The sequence below is a fragment of the Megascapheus bottae genome, chromosome 2, assembly GCF_031878675.1.
Source record: "Megascapheus bottae isolate mThoBot1 chromosome 2, mThoBot2.hap1, whole genome shotgun sequence".
Taxonomy (NCBI): domain Eukaryota; kingdom Metazoa; phylum Chordata; class Mammalia; order Rodentia; family Geomyidae; genus Megascapheus; species Megascapheus bottae.
The window spans coordinates 90,990,124-91,017,391 of NC_143510.1; the positions used below are offsets into that span (position 1 = coordinate 90,990,124).

General features: G+C 44.6%; 1 protein-coding gene across 3 annotated transcripts in view; it reads left to right on the forward strand.

Moving 5' to 3' along the window:
* Grap2 (GRB2 related adaptor protein 2) overlaps positions 1–27,268 on the forward strand; it is a 75,179-nt gene that overhangs the window by 30,900 nt on the left and 17,011 nt on the right. For 2 of the 3 annotated variants that reach the window (XM_090328769.1, XM_090328768.1), the window contains exon 2: positions 26,085–26,176. In XM_090328769.1, coding sequence (XP_090184895.1) covers positions 26,099–26,176 — 78 coding nt within the window. In that variant the 5' untranslated portion in view covers positions 26,085–26,098. Of the gene's footprint in view, positions 1–12,261; positions 12,417–26,084; positions 26,177–27,268 lie in introns of those variants that run through there. The other variant, XM_090328767.1, reaches the window with a different exon arrangement.

Here is a 27,268-nt window from a genome sequence, read left to right on the forward strand (position 1 = left end):
ATGCTTATAGTCCTGGCTGCTCAGAAGGCAGAGAGACAAGAGAATCAGTTGAGCCCACAAGTTATGAGTTCCAGACAGACTTGGGCTACACAGGAAGACCTGTCAAAACAAAAAGAAGAATCAAAAAATGAGTGCTCTGTCTTTTACATGAAGATCATCGAAAAGCTGGATGCCCTAGTGATGATAACTACTGGTATAACTTGGGATTTTCTTGTTTGAACTTGAACGTGTGAACTTACTGAACTTTCTTGAGCTTAACTTCAGGCCTCCACAGATGGAAGCCTGGCATATATTTTTTTTTCTGCCTCCTGTTTTAGCATCTAGCAAGGCAGTGAGAAGCATGGGGGAGATGAAGGGCATAAGAACCAGCCTGCTGTGTGTCAGTGCCAACTGTACAATTGGTCAGTTTTGTGATCATAGCTACTCCTGGGGCTCCATTCCCTGACCTGTAAAATGGGAATGACGAAATTAAAATGAACTCACCAGAGTTCATTGTGAAGATTAGAGGTGAAATTTATTAACAGTGCCTGATTTTTTTAAGGAAGCTCTTAACATATGTGAGTTATGTCTAAAAGTACCTTGAAATGGGTCCACACATCCCAATAGGAAACCAGTGAGTTTATTCTTGTTACCTTTAATCTTGGAAACACTTTAATCTCAGCTCTGTCTTTTGTGATTATGAAGAAGATGTTTAGCCATCTTTGGAGTACAATCTTTCCTTTCATTAGAAGCCATTATTAAGACATTCAAAGCTTTACTTCTGCAGTAAATGATGCAGATTACTTAATGGGGCTGCTTTGCATGGTTTGATCATTTATTTGAACTTCCCAACCATCTCTAGATACAGTATACACAAAAACATTGTGGTAGATAGTGTGCTTCTGAAATTCCTTGTCATCTGTGGACCATTAGCTCAGATGTTTAAAACTCTCTGTTTCAAAGGACACAGTTAAATTCTTCACCATATAGGTCAGTGGGTTTCATTCTGCCATGGTGCCTAGGCTACCTAATTCTTTAATGCAAGTTCAGTGCAAGCCAGACAGTGGAGACACAGACCATTCATTCATTCAACATCTGGTACGTGTCAGGCTCTGAGCAATGCTCTAAGGTCACATGTGATATACTCTGCTTAGAGGAGCTTACAGCTTTGGAGGGAAGACAGGAGAAAAAACTTGGTGTAAAATCATTTCCATTAGGCACTCTACGTGTGTGTGTGTGTGTGTGTGTGTGTGTGTGTGTGTGTGTGTGTGTGTGTGTGTGCACCTGCAAACTAAGGGCCTGGGTGCTGTCCCTGAGCTTCTTTTGCTCAAGGCTAATACTCTACCACTTGAGCCACAGTTCCACTTTTGCTTTTTTGGCTTTTTCAGTAGCTTATTAGGGATGAGCATCTCACAGACTCTCCTGCCTGGCTGGCTTTGAACCATGATACTCAGATCTTGGCCTCCTGAGTAGCTAGAATTACAAGTGTGAATAACCAGCTCCTGGCTGCAGTTGTGATGTATACAAAGTAAGTTAATATTCATCTAGGAGACAATATTTTTAAATCTCGGACGTTTAATTTTTCAAATACAGCAAGATGCTAGTATTTCAGTTATCTGTTTATATTTACTTCCCCCCCCAAAAAACCCCATGTATACACACATATGTGCATACATGCACATATGCAAATGGAAGCTCTGTGAGGTCAGAGACTTTGTCTCTCTTGTCCCCATCTGCATCCCCAGCATCTAAAACTATGTCTGACTTCTGAGAGAAACTCAGTAATATCCGTTGAGTAAATGAATGGATTTCCATGCATGTGGAAAGAACCGGTAATTTGCTTCACTGATGAGAGAAGAAATGGGGGAGGGGACCACCACCAACAAACAAAACTAGGCTTAAAACAGTTTTTCACTAAAAGATCCAATTTGCAGAAATGGAGCTGTAGTTTCAAAGCTATTTTTCTCCCAGCAGCTCTACTTCTGGGAAAATCTTAGCTGCCAGCTTAGATGGTGGCTTCAACTGCCCAGTTACAAATTCCACATGGTTGTACATATTGGCAGAGCCCGCTTCCTTAAATGCCATTGGATCAGTAAGGAAATGGCGATTTTTCTCATTGATTTAATGCCAGTTCCTCTTTGGTGAAAAATCACGAGTGCTGCTCATGGCACACGTGCACAAAAACTCAGCAATAGAGGCCAGAGATTAAGTAAGTCGCTCATGTTCCTCTGCAGCCAGGTGACAGGAAACCGTTTCTACTTTCAGGCTAGAATGTTCAATCACTCTCCCTTCAAACCCAGCAGCAAGATGATTCCCCCTGGTGGATTGCACATATGCTGCTTTTGATCTGTGAAATAGCTCATTCCTGAGTGAACTTTAAGCTCCCAAGAAACACATGTAAAATACTGTTTATGACTCACAGGAGAAATGCTTCGTATTTTCATTACTCCATAATGGTGGCATCACATCACTGTCTCCGCGTTCTTTTTTCCCCAAGTAGGGGAAGAAGAATGCCAGGCCGCTGCGCTGTGATACCGATGGCAGAATGATCAGGCTCCATCATGATCATACATACCATCCATGAATTGTGCCCCTTCGTCTCACACTGGAAGAGCCTTTCTTTGGCTAATAGTTACCAGTCAGATTCAGGCATACAGTGTGGCTCCTAGCCTCTGATCAGATTAGCTGGAGAATACAACGTAAAGCTACTAACAGCCACTAACGAACCAAGTGAACACAGGGTTCAGGAGAGGACAGGCAGTCAGACAGCAATCCTAAAGGAGAAGGACTTGAACTTTGAGTTGGACCTTTGAGGGGCACTGGGGTAAAAACGCTTAAGAGTGGTACCAGGTATCATGGACACTGGTGAACTAGGTGTCCTACCTGGCTGAGATGGGCTTGTGGCAGGCAGGATTGGAATAGATAGAGGATGACCTTGAATACCTCTCTCTAAGGACAACAGGAAGGATGAGAGCCGATGTAACAGGGATTTAATCAGGGCTACTTTATTTTTGAGATAGCAAGATCCTGGCCCAGGCTGAGGACGGTAGGGCGCCCCATTCTTCTACTTAAGGATTAACATGACATTATGCTTCAAAGGGCCTATTCGCCAGGCAAGGCAGTGTGCTGTTGCCTTACAACTAGTCTCGTTCCCTTTAGAGCCCCCATAATTTGGACCTGGCTTAGGTCCATGTATTTATTGGCCATGCACAAACCTCAGAGAATCAGGTGACGGATTGTAAAAGCTTGGAGTTGACACACTTGAAATCTACCTTGTCACCTTCCTGACAGAAGCCAGCTCTCATTCACATTGCACCCCACCCCTTCATGACTGATTTGAGGTATGACCTCCCATCTTACTGCACTCCAGCAGGGCTCCTGAGCTGTGGGAACTCTGCAGACCCCAGGAGCATTTGGGCAAGGGAAGAACTTGTTCAGTTCCTTGCCCCAATCGAGGGCAAAGAATCCTCTCGTTTATGCCACCCTGAGGTCCCCACTCCAGGTCTAGTCCACCCAGCCTTTTTATTCCCCTCTTCATCTCTGTCAGTTCCCTTTCCCTCCCTCACAGCTTTTTATTTCTTTGTTTCATGCTTTCATTTCTTGCATCCTGTCCTTGATTATGCTGTCCCCGAGTTCCCTCATGGCCTCAGCCCCTGTCTAAGATAGACTGAGATCTCCCTTTATAGAACTCCATGCTAACACCCCACCCCCATGCCACCCCCACTACTGCAGAGGGCTCTGTCACTGTGTCTTTACAGTGGCTCTTTGGTTTTGTTTTTGCTTTGTTTTGTTGAGACAGGGTCTTGCTACACAGCCCAGGCTGGCCTTAACCTGAGATCATCCTGCTTCAACCTCTAGAGTGGTAGGTTCGAGGTGGGCCATGAGTTTTATAATGCCCTAATGATGCCCAGAGCCAGGCTCACATCTATGAGCCTAGTTACTCAGGGGGCTGGGATGTGCCCAAAAAGACAAAACTTAAGAAACTTTTATCTCCAATTAACCAGCAAAGGAAAAAAAAAAGCTGAGACTGGAGGTGTGGCTCAAATGCTACAGTGCCGCTCCTGAGTACTGAGTTCAAGCCCCACTTCTGGTACTCAAAAATAGAATAATGTACTGATTATTCTGCCTCCCACACTGTAACTGCAAGCTCCTAGAGGGCAGGGACTGTGGGTATGTACAACTGAATACCTAGCATCTGGCAGTGTGTGGTAGCTACTAAGCTTTCAAACATCTGAGGAATGAATGAATCTTATCCACGTGCACCTTCTTGGTGCATTCATTCAAAATTCTATCAATATTTATTGAGCAATTACTTGTGACGGGCACTATGAAGTTACACTTAAATGTCAAAATAAACCTATGCACTCAAGTTCTAAATTATGTATGCATACATTATCTGTGTGAAGTGTTAACGTGCGCGTGCAGTAAAGCGAGCGTGTGTATCTACAAATACCAGTGCTAGCAAACGCAGTAAACTGTGTGCCAGATGTCCCTGAAATCTACAAAGAACTAAGAAGCAAAAATGACAGCTCCATAAGCCCAGTAAAAGAGCGACAGAAAAAAAAAAAGGAGAAAAAGCAAAACACAAAAGAACAAAAGAAACTCTGGCAGAGGGAAGTGGCTGTTTTGGGGTTAGGGGAGTTTTTCTTTCTTTTTTTCTTTCTTTCTTTTTTCTTTCTAAGTGCTGGGACCAAGGGTGGGAAAGATGTATAAAAGCATTCTATGCTGGGCCAGTTCCTGTAAAAAGTCTGAGTTCTTCAAGGGCTGGCGCTTCGGAGCTGTTTAGAAAGTTCATTGCCATGCACAAGCCAGGGGATTGCTTTTTATTCCACTGGAAATTGTTAATGGGGACTGCATTAGTGGCCCCTTATTGCTTTGCCTGATAGAGAGACAGCAGGTTCACCCAAGCAATTCGGGAACCCTGATCACTGCCAATTAGGGGAGCATTGTCTGGCTGACATAATCAAGTGAGTATAAATATATTTATCGTGATTGGAATGGGGAAGGGAGACTGCAGAAAGATTGAGGCAGAAGCTCCCCCCGCCCCCCAGGCTTCCTGTTCAGGATCAAACCCAGCGTGTCACTCAGTGCTCAGCAATGGTAGTCGCTGGCTTTTGGAGGTGGAAGATACCGTTGAGCATTTAGGACTAAAACTGTTTCTCCAAAAAGGGTTCTGCCTCCTCTCCTTATTTTACCACCTTGCTCTCCCCGCCACTCCGCCTTCATCTTCACTTCTGTGAACGAGGAAAGGAAAGGGAGGAGGGAGGAGAAACCAGATGGCACATTGAGCACATTTTCATGCTGTCCTGTCAGCCATGCTGCCCCCACCTAGATGCTCTGCAGCTGAAATTGACGGCAGGGAGCCGTGGCCACCGCGGCCCTACCCACCCAGCCACTGGACAAGCATACAAGCATTGCATTTATTTCATTGCTGACTTGTGGGACTTCTGAGGAAGTTGTGATGTGTCTTGGAAAGCTGGTAAAAAATAGTCTTCCACACGGGCCGGCATCAGGAGGAATTTCTTGAATTTAAACAGCTGAAAGAAGGAGGCCCAGATCAGTCACATCTGCTGGTATTCCCGGCATCCGACTGGAGAGCAAGCTCTGGTGGGCTTCTGTGCAGACTTCAAGGCAGGCTGCAACCGCATGCAGACAAGACTGATAGCATTCTGGGGGATGTCAGGGACCGAAATCCGTGTCGTAGGAGGCTCATCGGCCAAAGGCATGAGGCATGCCCTTTCTCACCCGTAACTATTTGATAATAGCTACTTCTGTAGTTGATATTCCAGGTGTTATGTGTATGTGTGGGGGGGGGGAATGGATTTGAATCCAGGGCCTCACACTGGAATACTCCACTGCGTGAGCTATATCCCTAGCCCCTTTGTATTCATTTTATTTTATTAGCTAGGATCTCAACAACTTTGTGTGGACCAGAGCCAAACTCTGATTCTCTGTCCTTGATCTCCCAAGTGCTAAGATTACAAGCATGAGCCACCATGCTTGTAAGAGCCCTTTCATCTATGTTCTTTGTCCCTGCCTTATGAGTGCTGTTTTGTCTTTATCCCCTGATGAATGCTAAGGACCCTTCCCCTTTTCTGGGCCATGTCCCTTTCAGCCATACTTTCTCCTTACAACTACAAAATGCTCTCATGCCTGTCTTCCTGGATTTGACACGAAGATGTCAGTTTGAAGATAAATAGGGTACTCGGGTAAGAGAAATGTCATTCAAAAGGATCACTGTCTATAGGCAGGCATTTGGCTATCTGAGGTTGGCCTATCCCAGGTATGTTTTCCTCCTTTGTTCAGAAATTGCTAAGGCCAAGTCTGCTCCCACACAACTACCAGAAATGCATTTCTTTTCAAACTTTGATGGATGAAACATCTGTTTTGTTTTTTTCCTGTCATGTGTATGTGTTTGCTCAAAGCCAGTATTCTACCACTTGAACTACAGCTCCACTTACAGACTTTTTTTTTCAAGTTTGGGGGGAGGTAGTTTATTGGAAGTAAGCGTCTTACATACTTTCCTGTCCTGCTGGCTTTGAACTGTGACCCTCAGATCTCAGCCTCCTAAGTAGCTAGGATTACAAGGTGTGCGACACTGACCCCTGGATCTTCTACTTCTTTTATTCCATTGCTTTTATTTCATTGCTGGATATATTGGTTTTTCAGAATTCCAGCTCATTTATCTCCAAGGGAAAAAGAAAGTCATTCTATATTTACCGTTAACAAATTACCACTTAAAGTAAAAATGCAGGGAAATCTCTCACTCTCTTAACTAAGGGGTTATTCACCTTGGCTGAACCTTGTCTGGCTGACAACTACTGTTCCCTTCAAGTTGGCTTCATGCCTGTCAAAGGCATTCTGTGAACAGAGACCTTTGTGGGTTCTGATGTGGTCCAATTCTGCTTTTGAGGAATGGGCCTGACACTGTGGGTCTGATTGATTAGCAATTACATTTGATTAAATTCCTGACATTTGTGGAAAAGCTTATAGTGGGGGCGTTCTGGATTCCCGGCCATTCTCCCCACTTAGATGGGGCAGGGCGCCCACTAGAATGTTCGATCCTCCTGTCTGGTGAATTTCTGCTATGTCCATGGGGCGCGATAACCGTCTACCAATGTGATGGAAGCAACAGAACTGTTCGTCTTTGTCCTCCTCCATAATCACATCAAATCAGGTGGCCGCCAAAGAACTGAATGTAGCTTCAATGACATGTGGCCCTGAGAAGTGATTTTGATGTGTGTGGTTGGGGGTATCTAGTGGTGCCTGTCATTATACGTCCCCCCCACACACACAAACAAAGAAGACGTACTAAGCTCTTGGACGAATTAAATCTTACATCCTATATCACTTTGACTGTTGTTACTCAGGATGTCTCAAGTTAGGAAGAAGTCAATGAGGAATCGGAAGTCTAGTAAAGGTTATGGCACTGGTTTCAGTGTCTTGGTTTTGTTGGTGTACTATTTGGTGCTGTAAGATGTCAGCATTGAGGAAGCTGTGTGAGGAGGACAGGCATCCACTCTCCCCACAATTGAACAGTTTACTGTGGCACTGGAATGGAATTACTTTGGTGTAAGAGGTTTAATGGAGGGAAGAAGGAGAATGAGTCGAAGAGGCATTTAGAAGACAGAAGTGGTCTATGGGGTTTTTTTTTTGTCACTGGCTGGGCAAATATTTATATTTCATTTGTAATGTAAGTTTTTTAAATGGTCAGGGATGAGAGCTAGGGCTTCTAAAAGAAAGAACAAAAATGAGTCAACCTCTCCCCTCCCAATTACCTGCCCACCCACCTACACACTCACGTCCCCCAGCCCCTAGATGCTCCTTCCCCTCTAATCAGGGGGAGGAGCCTCACCTGCTCAGCAGATGAACTCTGACCTCACAGGTATCCCCTCCCTTCCCGCTGCTCCCATTGTCTGCATCCTGAGCTTTCTGGGCTCCCCAAATTTATATCTGTAATATAATTTTTCTGTTTGCATGTCTAACCTCCGTTTGGGAGTCTCTGCCTCAGCGTTTCACTTCTCCTAGACCACCTCTCCTTCTGTTCCTTTCTCTCATCTACCAAAGTGGCCCCAGCAGAAATCTGAGAGTCATTTTAGAGCCTTGTTGTCCCTGGTGCCTCGAGTGTGGCTAGTCCAAATGGAAACATGCTTTCACTGTAAAATACACACCTGATTTCACAGACTTAGGGGGAAAGTAAAGTTTTATATTGATTTCAGTGGCAATGGTAAGAATTTGGTTATACTGAATTAAGTAAAATAAGACATTAAAGACCAGCCTGGCAATATATATATTATATATATATATATGATCATTTTCAAGGTACTACTAGAACACTTAACCGTGTGTGTGTGTGTGTGTGTGTGTGTGTGTGTGTGTGTGTGTGTGTGTGTCAATCCTGAGGCTTGCACTCAGAGCCAGAGCTTGTCCTTGCACTTTTGTGCTCAAGGCTGATGCTCTATTACTTGAGCCATAGTTCCACTTCCAAATTTTCGGTGGTTAATTGAAGATAAGAGACTTATGGACTTTTCTACTCAGGCTGGCTTCCAACCATGATCCTCAGATCTCTGCCTCCTGCATAGCTAGAAGTATAGGTGTGAGACATGGTGCCCAGCAGAATATTTACTTTTCAATGTGCCACATACATAAAATTATACACAGGTCTTTTATTTGTGGCTTTCATCTTATTTTTCTAGGACAGTGCCATTCCAGGCTCTTAGCCTTTTAGCCACTTGCAACTAGTCAATAATTTACAATAATTCTCTTAAATCAAGAAATAAAGGACAAGGGCCAGGCATAGGGCACATACTTGTATTCCTAGATAAAAAGATTATGGTCCCAGGCCAATGGCAACAAAGGCATGAGACTCTATCTGAAATATAAAATGGAAATCAAAAGGGATAGGACTGTGGCTCAAGTGAAATAGCTCTTGCCTGGCTATCAGGGGTCCCTGAGTTCAACCCTTAGTACTATGATGATGATGATGATGATGATGATGATGATGATGGCGGTGGTGGCGGTGGCGGTGGTGGCGGCAAGAGTGGTGCACAGGCTGACTTTGAATCCAGGATCTACCTGTTTTTTAAGCATGCCAACATAGGCTGCGTTTTTTTCCATTTTGAACCTTAGTTGCCTCATCAATCAGCTACATGTAATAGTTCCTAGATTGTTTTTTTCTTTTGCTAGTCTGAGGATCATATTTCTCAGATTCTTGCAAGCATTAAATGAGACAGCATGTCTAAAGCTGTCACTACTGACTGTGGTTTGGTCTAACCCTGTCACAATTTACCCCTCACCATTAATAGCCAGGCCAACTGCAGTATTTTCCCCACCTCTAGTTCACCCTGCCTTCCAAGCACTGCCTCCCCACTCATCCCCAAAGCAAATGCTAGCGAGGTCTTCAGTGAGTCCCAAGCTCTTAGCACACTATACACAGACCTCCACACCCTGACTTAGCCTCAGTCACCAGTCTCATTTCCTGTAGTCCACCATGCCTGTAATGAATTAGTGGGTCCCCACCACCCGTTTGCATATACCATTCAGTGTGCTTGTGTCATTCTCACTGCGTTCTACTCTGCCTAACCACTTGTTTGAAAGACAACATTCAGTTGTCCTTTGATTGCAAGGAAACCTTTTCTGCACCTGTCTCCATTAGCAGCTTTTTCCTTGACCTCCTCTACCACCTGAGGTTGGCTCTTTTAGTGCCGTGTTACCACATACTTGTGGACTTGTCTGCCTTCCACCAATTGTGTAGGCCATCTAAGGTCTGGAATGGGCTCTCTAGTCTACTCCAGGTTTCCAGGTCCAGCACAGTGCTGGAACAGAGTGAGGTCCAGGACATGCTGAGTGGATGCATAGTGCAGAGAGATGAGAGAGAACCCAGTGAAATTAAGCAGCAGAACTTCTGATAATTAACCTGGGGAGAAGTCGCCATTTCCTGGTGATGCAGATGTGGTCAGAAATGAAAAAGGAGAGCTGGAGATGTGATTCTGTGGTGGAATGTTTGCCCTGCACGAGGGAAGGAGGGAGGAAGGGAAAGGAAGAAGTTGAATCTGGACAAGTAAATCAAATAATGGAGGATTTGAAATAAAAGAGTACTTAAAAAAAAAAAGAGAGAGAGAAGATCATGACAACAGAACCACATTTGGTACTGCTGGTGGTTTAGTAACTTCCTCTAAAATAGTTCTAGGAAGAAATACAGTTCTAGGAAGACTTAGATCATATAAAGAAACTGTGGTATCATCAACTGATTCAAGGAATATTTGTCATCAGGACAAGTTACCCCGGTGAAACAATTGAATATCAATCTGGAGATCATGTGGTAGCATTACTAATAATGTATTGAAGCTACTGCTGAGGAATTTTGTGCTGTGGTGAAAAAAATAAACATAAAAATGTGAACACATGGTAAAATTGAGAATAATGATGCAAAATGCCAGAATAATTACAAAAGACATTTCTAAATGCATAGGAGGGCTTTGAGGATTCCTGCTTTACCTCAAATATGGATTGCAAGAAAAGTTACTTGTAAGAACAGAAATTCCAATAAAACTTGCCTATAAAATACAGAATTCAAAATACATAATGGCTAAGGCATACTTTTGACCCACACAGTATTAAAAGCAACAAATCACACAAGAAAGTGAGAAAAAAACAGGAGGTATGCCATGTGAGGTACACAGAATGCTTGTATGAAAATATATACTCTGTGTGCAAACCACAACCTACCTGGAGTCTGGCCCAGGGTTAGCATGCTTGCCTGACAAATGCAAAGCTCTAAGTTCCATCCCCAGAAGTGAAAAAAAAAAAAGGCGGTGGGGAGAGGGGAGAGTGGGAGAGAAGGAAGGAAAGAACAAATGGAAAAGCACTTAATTCTAGGACTGCAGTCTTGATCCCAAAGGCTAATTCACTCTCGAATTTTTGTGGAAGTGGTCTCAGGGGCAGGCATTGTGTAAAGAGTAGAAAGTTGAGTTTGGGAATACCAAGGGACAGATAATTCCTTACCATTTTCTCAACAGTGTTCTGTGTGTCACTGGAGATTTCCATGGAGAGGGATGTTTTGGATATGTTCATACTAAAAAATTACTTATTTGAAATTCAATTGGGTACTCTGTATTTTAGCTGGCAACCATACTTACTGAGATATACATTTTCTTTCTTACTTCCTGTGAGCTAATACACATTTCAACCACTGTTAGCCACTGAGAAATATAAACATTTTATGTCTTGAAAGTAATCACAGCTGGATGCTAGTGGCTCATACGTATAATCCTAGCTACTCAAGTGGCTCAGATCTGAGGATTGTGGTTCAAAGCCAGCCCAGGTTGTGAGACTCTTATCTCCAATTAATCACTAGAATACCAGAAGTAGAAGTATGGCTTAACAAGGTAAAGCACTAGCCTTGAGCCAGAGCTCAAGGACAGTGTCCAGGTACTTAATTCAAGTTCCATAACCGACAGACCAAAAACAGTAATAACAATAACAACTACTGAGCACTTATTATGTGTCGGGAACCATACAAAGTGGGTTAGATGGCTATTTTGCATCTTCCCAAGAACACTATTATCCATGCTGTTAAAGTAAAGAAATTAAGGCTCAGAAAGGTTAGATCACTTGCTCTGGGTCCCCTAGAGAGCTGCTGGCAGAGGCAGGGTTTACACCGTGGTGGCAGGACTCTGAAGCCCAGGTATTCCCTTCTGTACTCAAAAATGGGCAGGAGATAGATGTATTAGGTTCTCCAGACATCAAGAGAGTGTGAGACTACAGAAAGTCATGGAGAAAGACTCCAAGAGAAGGCAGTTGTTATTAGGCAGTGCCTAGACGTAAGAAAAATGAGCCCATAACTCTGGACAAATGCAGCTCCAGGCCAGGACTTGTGTCTTGATTTGAAGTGCAATGGAGGGCTTCACCATCACCCTAACGAAGAACTCGGGTGCGATCGGCCTACACAACCACGGGTGGTGATGGGAGTTGGACAGGAGGACAGGGCAGAGGCCAGGCTGCAGATGGGTGCCCACAGAATAGACAGAAGCCATTTACCAAGGCTGGGTAAAATTCTGAAGTCAGTTCTGAAAGACGAGAATGGAAGAGCTCGCTGAAGGCCTGACATGACAATGAAAGGCTTGTGTGGATGTGGGAGGACACGTGACAAGGTGACATTGACAAACTCTGGATGGAAAAGTGATCCTTGCAAAGCTTCAGCACACAGGTCTTCGTCAAGCGGGGGGGGGGGGGGGGAGGAGAATGGCAATAGCAGCTGGCTCTGACATAACAAAAGGAAAGAGAACAGGAGAGGACGGCAAGAGAACTTTGGCCACCTAGAATCTCCCCAAGGGAGGCCCTCGGAGAAGCTGGCCCCATGATGGCCTTTCCTAGCACTGTCACAGGGGCATGCACAGAAAGTGCCAGCCAGGCCAGGCAAAGGCAGCTTCTGCAAGGTATTTGCTGAAATTCTAGAGGAGGAAATGAAGATAGCCAGACCAAACAATTTAATCTCGATACCTAAAGAATAGCTTAATGTCAACCCAGGGGGGAGATTGTAGATAAAGGAACTGAGTTCAAGGTAGACATGGTGGTTACCTGCCTGTCATCCCAGCTATTGCGGATTGTGGAGGATTGAGGCTGCCTTGGGCAAGACCCTGTCTAAAATATGGAAGGAGCCAGGCAAAGTGGCTCACTCCTGTAATCCTAGCTACTCAGGAGGCTGAGATCTGAGGATCAAGGTTCAAAGCCAGCCTGGGCACAAAAGGACCTGAGACTCTTATCTCCAATTAATCTCTAGAAAACAGGAAATGGGGCTTAGCTCAAGGGTAAGGAGGTAGCCTTGAGCTGAAGAGCTCAGAGACAGCAACCAGGCCTAGTTCAAGCTCCATGACCAACCAAAAAAATGAAAAGGTCTGGGGGCATAGCTCGAGTAAAACACTTAACCTAGAATGCTTGAGCTCTGAGTTCAATCCCTAGTATGGGGAGAAAGGGAGATAAAGAGGAAAAGAAGAAGGGAGGAAGGGAAAGATGGAAAGAGAGGGAGGGATTTCAGAGATGGCTAATTGGCTGGTAATCACACAGATAGTAAATGAAGGAATAGTATTTGAACCCAACTATACCTGGCTCCAAATTCCATGTCCTTTTATTATGAAATAAAGACAGAAAAGTCATAAGCTTACTTAATGAGGAAAGAATTGCAAGATGTAACTGGAGGCAAGGCGCAGAAATTGTGCCCATAGTCAGGGAGTGAGCAGTTAGCTAGCAGGAGGAACAAAACATAAGATCAAGTTCAGAATTAAGGTTCCCAACACTCCATTGCAGAAATAGAAAGGCTGGGCATGGCCATGTTCCTGAGTTCTTATTACAGTTTCTACTTCGAGTGCAACTAAAGATTGAACACAATTACAGGTGCTGGTGGACTGATAAAGTCATTTAATCCTATCCTGTTTAGCCCAGCTCAGGCCCCATCTTAAATACCGACTTCAGTTTAGTTAACAGGAGAGTGGGTGAGTAGGATGAGACTGGCAGAAAATGACCAGTGAATGGAGAAGCATGGTGGTAGAGGAGTCTAGGGATATTCAACTTTAAAGAACAAGAACTTGGGACTTGTCGTGCTTTTTGTTTAATTTTACTTCTGAGGAAAGCATTTGGACTGAAAAGAGTGGTTTTAGTTCCACGTAATCAGTTCACCAAGCCAATAGCCTATTCTTTCCAATTCCACGTCTTCACCATGGGCTCCCAGGCCACCGTCATCTCAGAACCAGGGAAAGACCCATTGCCTTCTGAATGGCTGCCATCTTAGAGAACCTCTCAGTTAGGGTCTTCTTAGCTCAAAGCCAGCAAGTAAACAGAGACATGTCTTAAGGCAAATATGGATGTTCCTCAGATTAACTAAAGTAGGCCAGTAAAATTCACAACATCATCTCTGTTTTGGGAGTAGTCTTGGTCGTTTGTGGGATTTTACTTTGTTTTTATCTTCTGGTGGGATCAAGGGTTGAATGCAGGGCCTGGAACTGGCTTGACATTCACTTGGCCACTTGAGCCTTGGGGAGCCAATCTTCCAATCTACTCTTCCCATGATTTTTAGTTTTGAGAAAGAATCTTACCATGTAACCTAGACTGGCCTGGAACTGAAGAGCCCCCTTCTTCAGCCTCCAAAGTGCAGAGATAGAGCTTTCTACCTCCAGGGCTGGCTTAATATTTGATTGATAACTTTTAGCACTTTTCCCCAGGTGACGCTATATAAAAATGTCATTAGCTGGAGGAAAGTAAAGAAGGGGTGACATCATCCAAAAAGAAATGTACTCATTACCTGACTAATAAAATGGTAACCCTTCTGTACAACACCTTACTACTAACATTAAAATTACATTACCACTTTGAGCTACAGCTCTACTTCTGGTTTTATGGTGGTTAATTGGAGACAAGAGTCTCACAGACTTTCCTGCCTGGGCTGGTGGCGAACTGCAGTCCTCACATTTCAGCCTTCTGAGTCCCTAGGATTACAGGCATGAGTCACCAGCGCCTGGCTAAAATTATATATTTTTTAAAAATATACTATTACCTCTACTTTTCAGCGACAGATTGATTGAATGAAGCCAGTTAAGCCACTGTCTGAGTTAATGTTCCCTTTTGCAAATAACAATAACTTTTTCCAATAACAAATGGGGGTTGACAAAAATGGCAAAAAAAATCACTAAGATTTTTGTAGTCATTCAGTCATTCACTCTGCCCTAAGTGCTTTGCCCACGCAAGACTGAAAGCAGCCCAGGTCCAGGCAACAGGGAAGGGAGAACTGAGGGCTTGGAGCAAATTTGCTACATTTGTGAACAAAGTCACCGCCTGGTGACAACAGAGCAAGAAGATGGAGGTTTTCAATATGTGAAAAATATGATGAGCTTTCAGGACCCAAATCAATAAAAAAAATGAAGTAAACAGAAGGGAAGAGAGAAAAGAGAACAATGAAGGAGCATAAAACTCTGGCAATATATTTGAAGGGAAGTCATGATGTGAATAGAAAATGGGAAGTGAAACCAAATACATAAAAGCCCAGATTTAGCAAAGTGTCTCTCCATCTGTCTGCCTCTTTCTAGCCCTTTCCTCTCATAGACTTGCCACTGGGCCCCCCCCCCACTCCCCTGACAGAGCGTATTATGTGATTTCTGTGTGGAGTGGTATTTTTAATGCTTCCTTTTTGTTTGGGTTAGTGGGGTTCATGGAGTGTCTGCAGACAATTGTCATGGCTTCAGGAAATAAGGATAAACCAATGCTCGAGCAGAATGGGACTGCAGGAAGATTGGGGAGAAGCTCTTGATGACCTGTTCAGATTGTTTGGGATTTATGAGTTTGTCCATCTTGCCATTTGAAGAAGAAAAAGTAGGAGAATTACAAACAAAAATATTGTGAATACATTCTAATTGGATTCATAGCAAGTCACCACTATTTCATGGAGAAAGAACAAATTTGAAAACCCCCCAAATATACTATGGGGAAAAGCATGGGTAGAGTTGGGGGGAGGGAGGAAGAGGGAAAAGAGAGAGAGGAGGAAGAGGAGAAAGAGGAAGAAGCGGCTGTAGCTTTTACATTTATGAAGTGACATTGTCCCATTTCTACATTTGCCTTAAAGCACATGATTGCTTGGTCTGAGGTCAGCTGGGTTTATTGCAGTCTTTGCCTCTTTGACCAGACGTAATGGACTTGAATTTCAAGGGTGTGTGAGAATTATTGCTGTCAATTTCTTGGCTGAAGGACAGCCACCTGGGAAGGTTCAGGAGCCCTGAGCTAGTCAGCAATTATCTTGCACTAGTAGCAGAAGTCCTGTGATTTTGCTAGTATACTACCAACAGAGGCAGAATGACAACACACAGCCTTAGAGGCAGACAGCCATGTACTCTAACTGCTTGCTTCCATTTTCTATCTGTAAAATGTGAAGGCTTCTACTAATCATAAATCTTGCAAAGGATGCCCATTTGTAAAGCTTTTGGCACAAATTAGGCCAGGGCCATAAATGGTAGCTTACTCTGCTGGCTGTAGTTTCTAGGCATTGGCAAAGCTTGGGTGGTAAGTTCCCTAGTTGCTGTTTGGCACTTCCTGTTTAAAGACAACACCACAGGGGCCTTGCTCAGAGAATGACAGTGAGCAGACGCCAGCCAAATCAGCGTCTCCCCTTGGCTGGTCTACCTTCCTTCCCTTCCTCTTGAGCCTTCTCCACCATTGTGGATTGTTCCTTCAGCCAGGGCTCATTGCCCGGACAGAGAAGACAGACATGAGGGCAAATGGGCACTTGAAACTCTACACAGGAGCATATGCTTGGTAGGTTCACACTTTTTAAAAGCAGCTTTGACATTCATTTTTCCCTACAAGAACTATCTGATAGATTACTAAAATGCAAACCCACTTTGGAGAAAGACATTAAGCTGTGGAACCTCTAGGGCCAAGCCAAAAGTCAAGGAATTGCTGTCACCTGATTCCTGGAAGAGAAACTGAGGCATGGAAAACTAAGATTCTTAGCTGGGTGCCAGTGGCTCATACCTGTAATCCTAGCTACTCAGAAGGCTGAGATCTGAGGATCATGGTTCAAAGCCAGCCAGGCATGAAAGTTTGTGTGATGCTATCCCTAATAAACTACTGAAAAAGCCAAAAAGGCTAGAAGTGGAACTGTGACTCAAGTGGTAGAGTGCTCGCCTTGAGTGACAAGGCTCAGAGACAGAGCCCCGGCCCTGGGGTCCAGCTCCAGAAGAAGAAGATATTCTAGCCACCAAATGAGCAACAGGTCTTGACTTCCCTGCCCTGGGAGCCGCCCTTCTGTTGGGCCAGCCTCTCCTGCATGACAAGCTAGAGGGATGTGCTTGAGTTTAAGAGAACCTGTGCTTTGTGTTTAATCACATATGCTTTGTTTTTCTTACAAAGAGTGTGAGGATGAACGTGGTTGTATGTGATAAGCCTTGAGCTAAAAGAGAGTTTGGTTTTCTAAACCAGACTGGAGTGGATTAGTAAGACCAGCGATGAACAGGCAGACTAAGAGTAAATGCTTGTGCCTTTGTCTAGATGTATACCCAAACTCTGCTGGGGAGTCCCCTGCTTTGTCTCTCTCCATTTCTTTCTCCCTCCCCTCCTCCTCAGCCACCTTCTCCCACTCCAAACAAAAATAAAAATGAACTTAAGCAGGGGGAAAAATGAACTAATTAAAACCAAGAAAAGCATTCTGGAGAGCAGTGAAATCTCCATAATCCTCAGTGACAGACAGGGACCAGCAGCATAGCAATTTGATTAAATAAGGATATCAAGGACTCTCCAGTTGTGTCAATTTGTACATATAGAAAATACTGCATTTGTTGGGCTTCCAAGGCCAAAAAATGACGGTGACTTTTAACTAGAGAGATGTCTCCCGTTTGGAGATGAGGAAGAAACCACAGTCCAGATCTTAGGGAAGCCTGGGGGATCCTGGCCAGACCCTGCCTGCAGGAGCAGCCCAGAGAGAGGCATAGGAGGGAAAGGCCAGCAAAGCCGGGGCTCCTACTGCTGCTGACAGGCTGAGTGCAGGTCCCTTCCAGACTTGGGGAAGAAAGCAATACGTCCCCAGCCCACAGTGCTTCATTCAAGAACCAGCTGCTCATTAGTTGCCTGTCATTGGAGACAGCTCTATTGGTGGCTCTCTGTAGAGCAGAAGCAGCTAGGGGCTGAATTGTTATTCAGGGAACACACCTGTGCTTAGGACAGGAATGGATGGGAGATGGCGAGCGCCCTGGTGGCTTCTATTCATAAGCCACTTCCTTGTGCTCTCCAAGACTGGCACCGGCAGATGGGCACTGATAAATTATTGTTCTCGGACAAGCAGGCAGAGAGTCCCCTGTAGTTCCATGTGTTCGACCCTGCCGGTTGTGATGGCGGATTTGTGCCTTCCTGGGGCTTAGCAAGGGAAAAATAATGAGTCACCTGAGGACAAGAAAAAAATAAGAATGTCCTGTATGTGAGAAATCATTTCAGATGGAGCCTTTTAGGGGCACTAACATCTCATCTAACTAGCCTGAAACACTTTGGTGGAATACGTATTTCTTATCTTTGCTTTTGGGGGTTACAATAAAATCAGAAATGTTTATATCCCCAGAGGGGGACCCTTTCTGACTGAGAAAGAAATGACCCCGAGTCTCCGACTAGGGAAAGCTAGCTCAGCAGAAGAACTGGTGGTCTCAGAGGAGCCTGGTGGCCACCCCCAAGTTCACAGCTTCCTTCAGCCTCCATCTAGGGAAGGCCAAGGGCGGGGAGAACACTGCCACAGTTCTAGTTCTAATCGCACTCTCCACACCTGGCCTCAGATCCAAGTCTGTCGAAAAGCAGAAGTCAGAATTTACTGGAAAAGGGTGTGAGGGTCTCTGTTTTTATAGCTGCAGAGGATGAGTTAGAGGTAATCGGAAAGCAGATACACAAAAGAAATATAAACCCCTCTCAGACTCAGCAAGGTTAACATTTTAATACCGTCAGTGAATGAGGAAGAATCTCGTAATCTCCTAACAGGGGTTCTGCTGGCATCCCAAAAGGTTTTCCTTTGAGAGCCCACGATGAGGGAAGGCTAGTCCTCGTCCTTGGTCTCTTGGCCAGGCCCGGCTCTCTCCCTGACCCCTTTGCCCCCAACTCTTCCAGAATAGATTAATTTAGATCTCTAGAAACAATATTTAAGCGGTAGCTGGTGGATGAACTGTGAAGTAATAATATATCCTCCGCTTAAGAATCTTCAAGAAGAGCATCCGAAACCCTGTTCTGTCCTGGTGCTCATTAAGACACAAAGAACTCAAGCAAGGCTAAATAGTTGGAGGAAAAAAATTAGGAATTTTGACACAAGATTATTAATTTACAAAACAAAACTAAGTGAAGGAAGTTGAGAGGAATGGGGCCGCTTCTCGATGCTTTTCATTCTCTCCCATCGAAGCATTTCTGTATATTATAGGTGCTAGACCCCGAAATGTTCATGTGTCTGAAAACTCAACAAGGGACAGTGATGAAGATTATAGGCAAAGAGGCAAGAGGCAAAGAAAAGTTAAAAAAAAAAACCCGCTGGTTTGGGGTATGCCATTGTCATCTGTTGGATCAAGTACACCAGGCTTCTTAGTGAAGGTGTGTGTTACATTCTCTGTTTGGATTTGTTTGAAAAAAAATTGAGGTATCTTTGAATGGGAAATTCATTGATCCTTATAAATGAATACTTCTCAGCCATCTCTTTCCTTAGGAATTCTCAAATTCTAAAGGCAGATCATTTATCACAGATTTTTTTGTTTTGTTTTATGATGTTTTTCATTTGATGGCATTGAGGTTTAAACTCAAGGCCTTTGTTTGTGTCTGCTAGAAAGGTGCTCTACTACTTGAGCCAAGCTTCTAGCTCTTAGCTATCATAGATTTATTTACCAACAAATGTTTACTAAGTGCTGTTAAGCTCTGGTCTAGGGTCTATACTGATATATACTACAGTAAGGGTGCTTCTCTCACTTTATGAATGGGATAACAGAGCATCCATTGGTGACCTAAATGGCATGTGCAGATTCAAATCCATGTCCAAGGACTTCTAATCCACCCTTCTTCCATTCAAACTGGGGCTCTCCCTTCAAGAGGTCTCTAACTACTGTAACTACTAGACAAGTACTGTAACTACTAGACAGGATAGAAGATATATATATATGTAGATTATATATAGATATATAGATATGTTCAACTACAGCTGGTTGGACCAATTCAACCCATCTTGTCTTTTCCACCTTGAACTAAGATGGGTTTAACATATTTAAATGGCTGGAAGCAAGGCATCAAGACTAATAATATTTGGCAGGCTGTAAAAAATATGTAAGTTAAGCTGGACGCAATGACTCACTCCTGTAATCCTAGCTACTCAGGAGCCTGAGATCTGAAGATCATGGTTCAAAGCCAGCCAGGCACTAAAGTCCATGAGACTCTTATCTCCAATTAACCACTAGTAAACCAGAAATGGTGCTGTGGCTCAAGGGGTAGGATCGTAGCCTTGAGCTGAAGAGCTCAGGGATAGGGTCCAGGTCCAGAGTTCAAGCCCCACAACTGACCAAAAGAAAAGTTAGAGTTTCAGTGCCTATAAAACAATTTGGTTTGGGACACAGCTATGCCTATTCATGTATTATCTAAGTCTGCCTTTCTGACCACAACAGCTCAATTGGATATTGGTGACCGAAGCCAAAAAGAGGTGCTCTCCTCCCTTTACAGAAAAGGTTCATCAGTCCTGTTCTCCAAGGTGGAATGTACTGTCAGTAGCAAATTTTTAAAGGGCTTTGAGGAAGTAGTACTGTGGCACAGGTGGTAGAGTGCTAGTTTTGAGCTGAAGAGCTTAGGCCCAGGGCCAGAGTTCAAGCCTCACCACCAACAACAGAAAAGATGATTAAAGGGCTTTGAGAGTTGAGAGGAGGGAGAACTAATATTTATTTTACCTCCAGTGTGGAAAGCCAGAGGTGACTTACAGGTGTGCATGGTTTTAAGCTTCAGCACCTAAAAGCCCAGTCTTTAAAACAGATCTAGTAAAAGGTAGTTATTTGCATAACAAAGTTTTCTCTTTTTATTTTATAAAGGGCTTCGCCACAGGGCTCCTTTGTATATCGAGTCTCCATAATACATGCTAATAGGATTCCATTTACAAATACTCTATTCATAATAACTTTTCAAGAATATTCCTATTGTGTACAGTGGGGCTGAGCTATAACCATTCCCTTCCCCCATCCCCCACCCTGTAGTATATGGATTCCAACTTCTAGAAGGTAATTGAGCTTACCTTGTTGGTTCCCTGAGAGGAAGCACCCTTCCTAATTATCTCCCAGGAGCCTTACCTAACCAGCAGGAAGACCACGGGTCAGTTAGCCATACAGATGTGTCCCTGCACTCTAGAGGCTCAGGTAAGAGGATACCTTGAGCCCACGAGTCTGAGGCAAGCCTAAGCAATATAGCTAGACCCTACCCCAAAAAATGAAGTATAGATTCTAATAGTCTGCGAACCTACCATAACATAACATTAGGTAGCTGATATATAACCTTACATTGTTTGCTAAACTCTTCTTGGTAGCTGCAAAGTCCTAAAAGGTAGTCATCAATATTATTTTAATGTCCTACACAAAATCAAGTAATTACAGCTGTGGTTAATGTCCTGATAAATATGTAACTCATAGTATTTAACGAAGTAATCTCAAGCCCAGTACTGATGGCCCATGCCTATGATCCTAGCTTCTTAGGAGGATGAGATGTGAGGATCACTGTTTGAAGCCAGCCCGGCAGGAAAGTGATACAATTAGCCAGCAGAAAACCAGAAGTCAAAGTGATAGAGAGCTCGCCTTGAGCAAAAGAGCTGAGGGACAGCACCCAGGCCCTGAGTTCAAGCCCCATGACCAACAAAAGAGAGGGGAATAGAGGGAGGGAGAAGGAGATGGGGGAGAGGGAGGGAGAGAGGAAGGGAAGGAAGGAAGGAAGGAAGGAAGGAAGGAAGGAAGGAAGGAAGGAAGGAAGGAAGGAAGGCAGGCAGGCAGGCAGGCAGGCAGGCAGGCGATCTCTCACACTTATGCTCCATTCCTCAGGCTTGAACTCAGGGACTGGGTACGGTCCCTGAGCTTCTTTTGATCTAGGCTAGCATTCTATCACTTAAGCCACAGTTTCACTACTGGATTTTTGGTAGTTTGTTGGAGACAAAGGTTTTATGGACTTTCCTGCCCTGTCTGGCTTCAAATCATGATCTTTAGATCTCAGTCTCCTGAGTAGCTAGGGGAACAAGCATAAGCCACGGGCTCCAGGCTCAGTCTCTGTCTCTGTTTGTCTCTGTCTCTGTTTCTGTCTGTCTCTGTCTCTCTGTCTCTCTCTATCTGTCTCTCTGTCTCTCTATCTCTCTCATTGCAGACATGAAGTTACCAGCATCTCCACATAAACAGGGCAAGTATTCAAAATAGAACTCTTCCCAGCAAAAAAGAAGAGGGTATGGCTGATTCAATTAGGGTCCATCTCCTGCTTTCCATTTAGATTAGGAACCTGAATCTTTGCCCAGTTTTGTGGTGTTATGTAATTGCTCTTTTTAAGGGGTATAGGAAATGGAAACCTTGGCTATTCATAGTCAACTTAGGAGGAGCTGAAATTATTCAAGAAGTTTCTTGCCTGGTGCCATTTTGATGGTAACTAGGTTTCAGAACAACTTCACTTAATCTGGCTTTCAAATGGAGGCTATTTTAAAGAACTGTCTCCTGTCTTTGGTTTCCACCTTCTGTAGTGACTGTATTTTAGAAATAGACAAGCATTCCTCATCTATAGCCTGCATATTCTTCAGGATTGTTGTTTTTGTTTTATTGCTGGTGAGAAACACTTCTGTGGCAATGGCAAGGCAGGGCAAATCCTGTTGGAGTGGTCTTATGTGGTGTTACTCTGGTGAAGCAGCTCTGGGGCACAGGGCTTTAATGGATAACATCTGAGAAGCACGCTGGCATTAGAGCCCCACAAATAACCTATCCCAACAGGGCTGGGGCGGGAGGGGGCTGCTAGAGGTGCATGCCTACGCTGCCCCAAGGCTGCTGCTTCTTGCACCGTGGGGTAGGTAGCATTTCCATGGTTTCTGAAGCTCATAACTGGCAGGAAAAGCACACCGAATCCATCTGTGACCTTCTCTGAAAAGGGGTCTCTCTCTTCCTCAGAAGCACAGAAACTAGCAAACTCATTGGCATTCTTGAATTCAGGTTGCTGTGTGTTCCTTCTCTGTCTCTGTCTGTATCTGTGTGTCTTTCCCCCAGCTCAAATTTGTTGCCACCAAAATATTAATCGTGTGTATCTGTGTGTGTGTGTGTGTGTGTGTGTGTGTGTGTGTGTGTGCGCGCGCGCACGGGTTGGTATATTCCCAGACCCAATATGTATGGTGGCAGGTACAGATTATAAAACAAATCAGTGTATACTGAATCAGCTATATTAGTTCAGCTTACCATCTCCCTGGTGATCATTTTTTATCTTTTCAAAATTAATACTAATGGATAAAGAGGAGTGAGGATATAAATGTCCATGCCTTTTGACATGCAGACCAAACTCAAACCTCTGGGGGTGTAATTTTTAGCATTCTCTGCTATTGGGGGGCAGTATTGAGAAAGGAACTTGAAGGGTCTTGTTATACCACACTCCACCTGGACTGTCAGCCCCTGGTCGCTCCCTGGTAGAGCAGGGGGTGAGGGGAGGTGTTCTGGCAACTGAACAGATTTGACTTCACAAATGAAAATGGAAACAAATACATTTTTTTACAGTGATTTTGTGAAGAGCAGGCTTGTTTAATTCGATTTGGGGAGCCAGGATTACAATTACAAGCTGAGTAGTTGTCATGTGCCTGTCAGTGGCTCACCACACTACCTGCCTCCTGGGGGAAAGTGACACTATCGGAAGCAATTTTACTTCTGCCTGGGCATCACAACCAAGTAATTTCTAGCCAGCCTGTATCAAGTGGCCAGGCCTGAGCAGAGTCATGTGACATACTAGAGACATCAGCCCAAGGTCACAACTCAGCCACTCTCTCTCCCTCCCTCTCTCCCTCCTCCCCCGCTCTCTAATTTGTGTAGTGTCCTGGTATGTTTAGGATTTGCCCTCCCCTGTCTCAGTTCTGCCTCTCAAGGTAAATCTGCATGGAAATGACATGGTTTTCAGGACCAGTCACCTGACACTTGATCTCCAGAGGTGAGAGTGTCTGCTGTGGATACCAAAGGGTGACCCACAGAAGCTGCTGTCACCCCACCCCCATCCAAGTCAGAAGCAACATCTTACTTCGGAGAAGTTTCACATGTTAATGTAAGGAGGTGAATTAAGCCAGCAAAGGCACTTAGCACGGACCAAGGATCACAGCATCCTTATCCCGCTGAGTGGAGACCTGGGCTGTGCGAATGCTCATTTGCCTTAGATGGAAGTGCACAAAACCTGCATGTGCTTTGTTCTGCTTGGAAATAAGTCTGGCTGAAAAGCCAGGCACGGTGGCTCATGCCTGTAGTCCTAGCTACTCAGGAGGCTGAGATCTGCGGTTCAAAGCCAGCCCAGGCCCTAAGGTCCATGAGACTCTTATCTCCAATTAGCCACCAGAAAACCCAAAGTGGCACTCTGGCTCAAGTGGTAGGGCTGTAGCCTTGAGCTGAAGAGCTCAGGGACAATGCCCAGGCCCAGAGTTCAAGCCCCACAACTGACCAAAAAAAAAAAAGTGTGGCTGATGAAAAAGCTCAGAGTCAATTATGACATGTTATTGGGCTCCTGAGCCAACTTTTGTTTAATATCTACCTTTGGGCTGGAAATATTCAGCTCTACAAATGATCTTGAGGAAAGCAAGCAACTGAAGGAAATCAGAGCCACGAGCCCCTTGCTTATCATCCCGTTGCAGTCAGCGTTAATCCTCCAGGCTCCATGTACTGTACCCAGCCACCTGCTGCCATCTTCCTTATTTACCTAAATCTTGTCTACTGGAACAGAAAGCCCCACTGAGAGGGCAATTGTGGCTTCAGTCTGCTGATGATTGAAAGTGCCCTAGGTCTGAAGATTACTTACTAATTTACCCAAAGGGTTTGAGACTTAGGGAAATTTTGAAAAATCATAAATGCCAAACCACAGCCCTCCAGATTCTACCCTGACATTAATCTGTCTTAGCAGAGAATCAAATGATCTGATAGTCTTTTAAGACTGAAGTATCATATTTCAGTGAAGAATTTTTATACTAGACAAAACTTTCCCTGGTCTAGGCTACCTTGGCTGGGGAAAAATTAATTTCGTAAGATTCTCTTAAGAATATAGGCATGGATTAGGTGATGGAGTGCTTGGGAACAGATTCTAAAAGGCTTTATTAGTTGCCCAACATGGTACGGCTAGTTACAACAAAGGAAAAAAAATCCTATTCTACACTCAATTTAGTACCTGGGTCAGCTCATTGATCTTTTTGCAGGGCCTTGCAAGAAAGTGTGGGCCTGTCTTGGGGCATCACGTCTATAACCTTAGTTACACAGGAGGCCAAGATCTAAAGATCTTGGTTCAAAGCCAGCCCAGGCATAAAAGTCCTGGAGACTTCTCTCCACAACTGACTAGCAAAAGGCTGGATTGAGTAGAATGCCAGTGGTAAAATGCCAGTCCTAAAAGTGAGAAAGCCTCAGGACTAGTACAAAAAGGGGCAGGGGGGAGCAAGATGATGTTAATTCAGAAATATCAAAATAGAAATGTCTGAAAGGAACTTGGTTTAGTCGTAGTGATAAAATAACTTCTTTAAGGGGCCAGGAGTTTGGCCTAGTGGTAGAATGCTTGCCTAGAATACATGTAGACCTAGGTTTGATTCCTCAGTGCCACATATGTAGAAAAGTCAGAAATGGTGCTCTGGCTCAAATGGTAAAACCCTAGATGAAAGCCCAAGGACAATGCTCAAGCCCTAAGATCAAGTCCCAGGACTGGCAAAAAATAATAATAATAACTTCTTTAAGTAACTGAATCTCTTACCTCAAAAAATCACCACACTTCCTGCTCTCCAACCATGCAGAAGGACACAGAGTTCCCCACTGGCCAATACTGTATAATTCTCTTAAATGATTCAGATATAAGAGGGAAAATGGCATCTGTCTAATTAACACTGCCTGGTTAAATATAGCTGCCAAGGCACAGCCTGGGGACAGTGTTTACAGAGCAGCTTTCAGCCCCTCCGGCCTCACGTTCCAATTGATAGCAAGCCTTCTGTGCTTATCAGCTAGAAACAGAGAGGACCCAGAGGTGGTGACTGGCCTGGGTGGGTCAAGGAGCTGCATAGAGAGGAAAAAGGCTGAAGCTGGCTGAATTTCTCCCTCCTGGTTTCTGAGCATTCAAAAAAAAAAAAAAAGGTCCTGAGAACCAGATCCCAAAGATTCTAGCAACTGTTACTTAAAAATAATAACAATAAAGAAAAGAATATAAAAGAACCACAGAAATAAGTTCTCACCGCATACTCTGTGCAAACCTCGCTGTTCTCTTAGCCTTATAGTCAGGCCTGCAGACATGGGCTGTCAGCCACTCTCCTGATTACTGCCCACACTGCTAGGTCTCGCCATCTGCTCTATGATCCTACGGCCCTTCCCTGGCAGAAAGACACAATGACCACATCATTTCTCTTCCAGCTCCACCTCACGACATGGAAGCTGTCGCCAAGTTTGATTTCATGGCCTCAGGCGAGGACGAACTGAGTTTTCATACTGGAGACGTCCTAAAGGTAAGTGATGTGGGGGAGCCAGAGGGAGCTGAGGTCTTGGGGGTCCTGCTACTGTCATCTGATCATCCTTACCAAGAACTGAACACAGTTCAGTTCATTTTTCTCTAAAAAATGTCTAGGCATCCATGTGTCAGACACCAGGCTGGGCAATGGAAACAGGGCTTCCTAAGTCATTATCCTTGTCCTGAGAGGGAAAAGCACAAGAAAGGGCTGGGCCTGGCATGGATGGGCCGACACACACCTACTCCAGGCTGGGGTCTCAGGGAGCTCAGGCGAGGTGCCCTATGACTCTACCACGAAAGGTGGGGACTCGGAGGAGAGTATGGCACAAATGTCCAGAAGCACAGAGTCTGAGTCTCAGTGAAGCACCCAGTTATGCGGAATGCAGGGAAGCAGTCAGGGGTGTGGCTGGAGGACCTGGGGAGAGGCAGGAAGACCCCATTTGACTCAACAAAGGCCCTGCACTGGGGCCACTCAGAGCCTCCTTAAAACTTGTCCTCAGCCAGCACTTGAGTTGTAGTGGCCACTTGCAGAACTCAAGTGGCCCTGGACTTCCACATTGCAGGCTCACAGGTTCGGTGAGTTAGCCCTTGCTTTTTGGAAAAGATCGTAAGTTCCTCCAGAGCCCATTGTGGAGTATATAATACGAATGGCCACTGCCCCCGGGTGGGGGGAGCTTCGAGAATCTTCCTGGAGCCTGGTCCTGTCTGCCTGAGCTGTTGGTCAAATCCACTCCCCCCACTGAATCCTGGTGGTCAGGAACTGACCTCCTGAGCTCCTGTTTAGAGCCAGACTTGGCTCCATGGCTCGTCATCTCAGCAAGCCTAGAGATGCTTTCTCCTCTGCTTACATGAGACCAAAGTCACACCGGTAGACCTTGACCAAGCCAAGGTCTGGTGGAGCTCTGCCTGACAGTGAGCTCCCCCTCCCTCCCCCACCCTTTCTCTTTCCAGAGAAAGAGGGAGCACTGGAAAGGAGCAGGAGGAGCCGTAGACAAGGAATACAAGCAAATCCTGGATCCACATAGCTGTGGGTCACACTCCCAGCAGCCTACTAGCTGCCTAGTTGCCTGCCCTCCTGGAGATTCAGGGT